At 67.2% G+C, this 7,707-nt stretch overlaps 1 protein-coding gene across 1 annotated transcript in view; it reads left to right on the top strand.

Annotated features, from left to right (window-relative positions):
• The window catches only part of MUC2 (mucin 2, oligomeric mucus/gel-forming), a 43,962-nt gene extending 36,584 nt beyond the window's left edge, over positions 1-7,378 (top strand). Inside the window, 16 exon segments of the mRNA XM_024117671.1 lie at positions 187-218; positions 695-872; positions 1,092-1,196; positions 1,427-1,467; positions 1,628-1,750; positions 1,852-1,956; positions 2,374-2,502; positions 2,686-2,725; positions 3,046-3,172; positions 3,281-3,499; positions 3,917-4,000; positions 5,794-5,939; positions 6,001-6,182; positions 6,443-6,542; positions 6,809-6,897; positions 7,271-7,378. Coding sequence (XP_023973439.1) covers positions 187-218; positions 695-872; positions 1,092-1,196; positions 1,427-1,467; positions 1,628-1,750; positions 1,852-1,956; positions 2,374-2,502; positions 2,686-2,725; positions 3,046-3,172; positions 3,281-3,499; positions 3,917-4,000; positions 5,794-5,939; positions 6,001-6,182; positions 6,443-6,542; positions 6,809-6,897; positions 7,271-7,378 — 1,808 coding nt within the window.
• The last annotated feature ends 329 nt before the right edge of the window (positions 7,379-7,707 follow it).

The raw sequence follows: 7,707 nt of genomic DNA, 5'->3' as shown, positions 1-7,707 counted from the left end.
GCGCTCACGGGGCCGCGCTCACGGGGCCGCGCTCACGGGGTTGCGCTCACGGGGTTGCGCTCACTGGGCCGCGCTCTCGGGGTTGCGCTCACAGGGCCGCGCTCACGGGGCCGTGCTCACTGGGTTGTGCTCACGGGGCCGCGCTCACGGGGCCGCGCTCACGGGGCCTCTCTCCTTCCTTCCTAGGCTGCGTGGGGCCCGACAACGTGCCCAGAGAGGTAGGCCGACACCCGTGGTGCTGGGACTGGACACTCGCACGAGCCCTGCATTTTGGGAGGCGGGATATGGGTTGGGATGAGAACCTGGGACCCTGGGAGGCTCTACAACGAGTGATGAGTGATTTAAGTCCTGGAAGGCTGAGCTAGCAGGGGGATCCGCCCACTAGCCATCGGACGCTCTGTCTACACCTGCGGCGGCGTCTGCAGTGTTGAGCGTGTCTCCTGCGCGTGGTTGGTTCTTTCGCTCCACGCTGTGTGAGCCCCACAGAGACACGTGGTGCATCTGCCACGCGCCAGGCCTGTGTGTGCACGTGCTGGTGAGCGGGTCTCGGGTGTGACGTGAGTGTCCTGGCCCAGAACCTGCCCTGTGCGCTCAGAGCGGGGAGGGCGCGGGCTTTCCCTCAGGCCGCCGGGTGCAGCCCTGCCTCGGGCTGACCGGCGCCCGCTCTCCCCCTGTCGCCCCGTCCTCCCTGCAGTTTGGGGAGCACTTCGAGTTCGACTGCAAGGACTGCATCTGCCTGGAGGGGGGCAGCGGCATCATCTGCAGGTCCAAGACGTGCCAGCCGGGGCCCCTCATGGAGTGCAAGGAGAACGGCACCTACGCCGTCACAGAGGTCGACCCCGCCAACGCCTGCTGCAACATCACCTCCTGCAGTAAGGCGCCCGCGGGCCAGGGGGCGGGCCTGGCCCTGCTGCCGCTCGGTTTCTGGAGGTGGGGGCCTCAGGGCGTGTCTGCGGGAGAGCGGGCGTCGGTGGGACCATGGGGGTCCAGGCCGCGGGTCCCTCTGCTACAGGACCCAGCCCCGCGCGGGGTGGCGTCGGGGTTCGGCCAGCTAGGGGCCGTGCTCACTGGCGCGTCTCCCCCGTCTTCAGAGTGCGACGCCAGCCTGTGCACGGGGAAGCCCCCGCTGTGCCCGCTGGGCTTCGAGGTGAAAAGCGAGATGGTCCTTGGGAGCTGCTGCCCCTTCTACTCGTGTGGTAGGTGGGCCGGGATGGGGAGGAAGGAGGTCTAGGCCAGGCGGCCAGGCCGGGGCTGGGCGGCGGTGTGATGGGGGAATGCGGAGGGGCGGGGGTGGGGCTGAAGTGGCCCCTGCCTGGGGGCTCGAGTTCTGCCCGGTGGCCGCGCCCAGCCCAGTCCGCTGGCTCTGCGGTGTCCACGTGGGCTCAGGCAGGACAGTCTGACCTTCGTTCCTGTTCTTCCTCCCAAGTGCCCAAGGGAGTGTGTGTTCTCGGGAACGCTGAGTACCAGGTGAGCCCTGACGGGCTGCGGGGAGCGGGGCGGGGTGCACAGGGGGCTTCGGGGCGCGGGGCTTGGCAGGCTTTGGCTGGCCCGGTGAGGGGGGACGGGGCCCTGGCGGAGGCGAGGTGCCTTGGCGGCCCCGCCTCACCCGCCCTCCCCTTGCCCGAAGCCCGGTTCTCCAGTCTTCTCCTCCAAGTGCCAGGACTGCGTGTGCACCGAACGCAGGGACAACGCCACGCAGCTCAACAGCATCTCCTGCACCCACGTGCCTTGCAACACCTCCTGCAGCCGCGTAAGCAGCCCCTGCCCAGACAAGCGCGGCCCACCCACCGCCACCGCCGTCCCCGCGCAGCCCTTCCTCTTTCGATGCCAGCCCACCCCGGTGTCCTGCAGGGCTTTGAGCTGGTGGACGCCCCCGGCGAGTGTTGCAAGAAGTGCCAGCAGACCCAGTGCGTCATCGTCCTCGACCAGCCCGGCAGCCAGAGCCTGGTCCTGAAGGTGCAAGCGCCTGTCCTTCCCCGCCCGGGGCGCAGCATTGTCTCGCCCGGGGCCGCAAGGCTCTTCACCGGCCTGTCTCTTATCACCTGCCATGGGAGTTTGGCCCCCTGTCCCTTCTCGACGCCCCGCCCCGGGTGATCCAGGATGGTCTCACCTTGAGATCTTTAACTCAGCTCCTTCTGAAAGACACCCGTTCCAGATCAGGTCACCTCTGCGGGATGCGGGGGTTAGGATGTGGACCCGTCTGTGGACTGCAGGCCGGTAGTCCCCGGGCCCCTCCTGGCTGCCGCCGGCCTGGTGGCCCCGGGCCTGTGGGCCGCACTTGGCAGGGTGTTCGGGGAGCTGCCAGGTGTCTCCAGTTGCCTTTCTGGGTGGGACTCCTGCCAGGCCTCCCACAGACCCTCCTCTGCCCCACAGCCCGGGGACATGAAGAGCGACCCCCTGAACAACTGTACCTTCTTCAGCTGCGTGAAGATACATGGCCAGTTCATCTCATCCGTCTCCAACATCACCTGCCCCGACTTTGACCCCAGCACCTGCATCCCGGTGAGTGGGCCCATCACTGCTGGCAGTGGGGGTCCCCGATGTTCCTGAGCGGCTGGGCCTCCAGGCTGGAGGGTCTGCCGTGGGCCCTTATGCAGGAACGGCCGCTTCCCCCCCCGCGGCAGGGGGGGGGCTGTCACTGCTGGGGGAGGCCTGCGAGTCCCAGCTGTTTCTCCTTCCCGCCAGGGCTCCACCACACTCATGCCCAATGGCTGCTGCAGGAAATGTGAGTGCGGGCGGGCGGCTCCTGGGGCACGGGGCGCGGCGGCCTGGCGGTGGGCCCCACCCGGGCCCCTTGAAGCGGGGAGAGCGCAAGGGGATGGGGCCCCGGGAGTCCCGGCCCCTCTCAGCTGGATGCTGAGTTCGAGGGCATCACCCGGGGCGCCCAGGAAGCCCGAGTCCCTTCCTGAGGAGAAGCAGGACAGAGCTGAGCTTGCCTGAGGGCGGCCGAGGTGGGGTGCTGGGGGAGGGGAGAGGAAGCAGTGAGTGGGGAGTGGGAGGGCCCTGGACGGTGGAGACCCCCTGAGCCTCTGCCCCTCTTCCCAGGCCTCCTTCGCAATAAGTACAGGGTCCTCTGCTCTACCGTCCCTGTCGTCAGGGAAATTTCGCACAACGGCTGCACCAAGCTGGTCACCATGAACGATTGCTCCGGGTCCTGCGGGACCTCCGCCATGTGAGTCCCAGGCCGCAAGTGGCCCTGGTGGGAGCAGCGGTGGGGGCGGGGGAGGCTGTGTCCACGCCAGCAGGCCGTGGCCCCTCACCTCACCTGGCTGCTCTCCAGGTACTCGGCCGAGGTCCAGTCCCTGGACCACACGTGCTCTTGCTGCAAGGAACAGCGCACCAGCCAGCGGGAGGTGATGCTGCAGTGCCCGGGCGGGGCCTTGCTCCGCCACACCTACACCCACATCGACAGCTGTCTGTGCCAGGACACCGTGTGCGAGCTGCCCCCCCAGCGCAGGGCCCGGCGCTCTGGCCCCAGGGACCTGGGCCCGGGGCGGGGGTGAGCGGGGAGCACTCGGCCTCCCGTGCCCCGCCTCCACCGTCCGTACACCCCCTCCCACTGACCCTCTGAGCTTCCTTGCCTCCTAAACTGACCGCTCTGTGGATATTTATTTTCCAAGCCTTTGTTCGATTCTTTGCTTTCCAAAATAAACTCAGGCAGAGACACCGTGTTGCTGTGCTTCAGTAGAGGCTGGACGTCTGGGCGGGCCACCGTGCGCGGCCGAGGTCTGGCTGATTCCCGGGGGGCGAGTGGGGTCCGGCCGCCGGGCTCTGCACACAGGCCTGGGGGGGCACAGTGCGCAGGTGCCTGGCCTGGCTTTGGCAAACCCCGGAAGGCACTGTCCTGCCCTATCCTGCCCTTGGCGTGCACGGAGCCCTGGCTGGGCCACCGAGATGCAGGTGACCCCCCCCGCAGGAAGCCCTCTGAGCCCGAATTTGTGGAAAAGGACTCAGTCCCTTTCGCGGCCATTACGCTGCACGTGCACCTGTTTGTGTGCATGTGAGTGTGTGTTTGCGTATGTGACCTGTGTGTGAATGTGCACACGTCTGCACGTGTGTGTGAAAGCGCCTCCCGCTGGGGAAAATAGAGAAGGTCCTGGTCCACAGATGGGGGCCGTGCCGACGCCTGCTGCAAAAAGGGACAAAAAGTGACCTTATGGGTCCTTCCGGGCTTCTGTAAAGCAGCCGGCAGGGCCGTCAGACCCTCCAGACAGACTCGCAGGGCCTCCGGCTGGCTCTGGGTACCGGGCCGGGAAGCGGCCCTGTGTGCGTGCGTGTGTCCATGTGTCCTCATGCCCACGTGCGTCTGGGGAGCTGCTTTGTGCGCTGGCTGAGATACCAGAATGGGAATTCTAGGGAGGGACCCTCTGATCCTTTTACGGTAGAGCGAGGCTGGCGGCCGTGGAGACCCACGGGGTTGAGAGGGGAGCAGTTGCTTCTCTCTGACCAGGTGGTGAGGGAGGGGGAGCCCTGGGCTCCTGGGCTGAGGACCCCCAGGTGTAGTAATCCAACCTGTGAGCGTCCTTGGAGACCTAAGGGGAGGGCACTCTCCCCCCAGGGCCCAGGTACAGTCTGCTGTCACATTTACACCTGATACCCGTCTGCCACGTTTACACCTGGTACCCGTCTGCCACGTTTACACCTGGTACCCGTCTGCCACGTTTACACCTGGTACCCGTCTGCCACGTTTACACCTGGTACCCGTCTGCCACATTTACACCTGATACCTGTCTGCCACATTTACACCTGGCTGATGGGTGCTGGATGAAGCTGCCCAGGGCCCAGCCGGGTTTGCACAGGGCGGACCCAGGCCCCCTATGTCCCCTCCACCCACTGCCTCCTGCCAAGCTGGGCTGAGGCCACTGCCCTCCCCTCAGCCACCTGACTCCCTCCCCCACCTGACCCTCACCTGACACCAGGTCAGGACACCCCAGCACAGCAGTACCACCCTGGATCCCGGGCTCCTGGTGACTTCAGGAGCTCACATTGCCCCTGGCCCAGCCCGTGGACTCCTCGGTGGTCAGTTGGCCTGGACTGGCCTTGGAGTCACCTAGTCCCCTCCTAAAGCAGAAGGTTTGTTAAGGGGACAGAGGGGTTGCCCACCCCTGCTTCGTGGCCACGTGGGGTCCTGGGTACCTCAGAACCAGCTCTGCCGGTAAGCGGTCCCTGAGCCCACCCCAGGCTCTCAGCTGTTCCTCTGTCCCGCCTGGGCCATGAAGGCTGTGAGCTCCATTCGCTCAGTGTGTGGCCTGTTGCCTGGACCCGGACCCGAGCCCCAGGCCCCGGCAGCTCCAGCCCCGGCTGCGGGACCTGTAGGACAGGACCCGGGGGAGGGCGCTGGGGCCGGCGCCGGGTCAGGGGGAGGTGTCAGGCTCTGGCCAGCATCCTCCTCGGCCTCCCAGGTCCACAGCTGTGAAACGGGGGCTCCCGGGTGACCAGGGGTGGGCAAGGGTGGGTTGCGCCCCCAGGCCCGCTGATTTAAGCAGAACAGCCCTGGCTTTCTTCTCTTGGACAAGGGGTTTCCATGAGGTTTTGCTTGGAAAGAGGTTTCTGGCTTAAAAATAGTTTGACAGGGACTGACCTGGTGGTCCAGTGGTGGCTGAGACTCCGCGTTCCCAGTGCAGGGGGCCCGGGTCCCATCCCCGGTCAGGGAACTAGATCCCGCACACCGCGGCTGAGTCCGAATGCTGCAACTAAGACCCGGTGCAGCCAAATAAGTAAATAAATAAATATTAAAAAAATAGTTTGACCATCATCTGCAGACGGCGGGAGGCCGCGGCCCTGTCCCCCCAGAGGAAGCCGCGGGCGCCTCCCGCCCACCCCGCACGTCGAGCGATTGCGGACGAATGAGTGCGTGAGCGGAGGAACCATCCGCACGCCAGCCTCCGCGCGCGACCCCAGGCCCACGAAGACCCAGGCGCGGGGCGGGGCTGGGGGAGGTACTGATTCATTGTTTCGCTTCCGCCAGGCCAACCGTTCCTGCCCCACCCCACTTTTTAGATGCGGGCTCTGAGGGCTCTGCTGTCCGCCGGGACACCTGTACGGTGGGGGGCAACCCGGCCCTCTGCTCTGAGAGCAACCTCCTGGGCCCTGCCCTTCTCTCTGCGCTCCCAGCCCAGCCCCTCTCCCACTTCAGCCTTCCGATCCTGCGGAGCCCCCCAGGCCCTGGGGCTGCTCCACAGGTGTTCCTCGCCTGCCCCAGACCTGGTTTCTAGCTGGGGAGGGGTCCCCATGGAGACCCCAGGCCGGGCGCACACCAACGATGGTTGCGAAGCCCGGATGACGGGCGGTTTCCTGCGCCCCAGTCCGGGGCCCCTCCCCTGGTCTGGGTCTCTGGGCTGAGCTCCCCTTCCCGCTGACGCCTCTGGGGCCGGTCTCTCCTCTGACCAGAGGCAGAGAGGCCTCCACCTGCCTCCACCTGCCTCCACCTCTGCCCTCCCAGGCTCTCAGGCACAGCTGTGCCAGGGCAGAGGCGGCAGATGTTCCCAACCAGCTGGGGGGCCCGGGGGACACCTTCTGTAAATGGGAACTTGGCAGAACAGGTGCGTCCCTGTCCCGACAGCCCGCCCCCTCCCCCTGCACACGGCCCACCCAGGCGGCAGAGGTGTTGGAGGGCGGGGTGGGGGGCGGGCGGCCTGCAGCCCCCTCCTCTCTCCAGCTGCTTCCTCTTCTTCCTCACCTGGCTCACCACCCAGAGCTGTGTCCTCCTAGGGCCCCCTAGGGGCGCCCACCTGGAGCCACGGCCACATCTGCTTCTCCCACGGCCCATGGTGGGCTGTCCCCTGTCTGGGGTGCCCCCGGGGCACAGGAGACAAGGACCAGGTCAGCCAGGTGGGCGGCCCTGCCCCCGGGACCTGGAAGCTGGGCTACAAGGTCTCCGCCACCGCCTTGGGTGCCGTGGGAACAGGGCCAGGCTTGGGACGGAGCAACTGCCCCTCTCCATGCTGCTCCTGTGACCCCCACCAGCCCTGGGTCATCACAGCTCCTCCCCCCTCCCCCCAGCCTGCCCACCTCTGCCCCTGGCCAGGAGGCTACGTAAGAATAAAACCCCTCACGGTTGGCTAAGTGCCTGTTTCTCCTGCTGCCCCCGTGGACCCTCACCCTACAAGGGCCCTGACACAGGGCTCACGCCGACCCCGTTTTCAGTGGGAAAGCTGAGGCCTGGAGGGCAAGGGGCTCCCAAGGCCACCAAGTGGGCCCCGAGGCAGGGTTGGCCAGGCCGGGGGTCCTTCTGCAGCATATGCTGCCTTCCCCACCCCGCCCCCCACAGCAGGTGTCCCCCGCCATTCCCTCGAGCTCCCTGGTGCTGGGCCTGCCCCAGGGCGGGGCCCACGAGTTCCCACCCGGCCTCATGGTACTGCGGCTCCGCTACGCTTGACCCCTAGGGATGCCGGCTGGCCCGCGCTGGCCGGGGTGGCGGGCCTGCAGCGTGGCCTTCAGGGGCGCCCATGGCCGTGGTGCCCGCTCAGGCTCCAGCTGTGCGGGCCGCCTCCGTGCCGGCTGGGCCCCTCCAGGCCCTCACTTGGCAGCGGCATTGTGGCCATAACAACCAACAGGTAGTGCCTGGCTTGCCGCCGCCCAGGCCTTGCAGAGGCTACGCTCACCCCCAGGCACTTGCCCCCCACCACAGGGGAAGGCGGCGGAGCCAGCGCTCCTGCCCGGGCCCCGGGAGGGACGGGGTCTCCCAGGCACCCTGCAGGGTCGTCA

This window comes from Physeter macrocephalus, chromosome 18 (genome assembly GCF_002837175.3).
Source record: "Physeter macrocephalus isolate SW-GA chromosome 18, ASM283717v5, whole genome shotgun sequence".
NCBI classification, from domain to species: domain Eukaryota; kingdom Metazoa; phylum Chordata; class Mammalia; order Artiodactyla; family Physeteridae; genus Physeter; species Physeter macrocephalus.
This window is presented reverse-complemented; position numbering and strand designations above follow the sequence as displayed.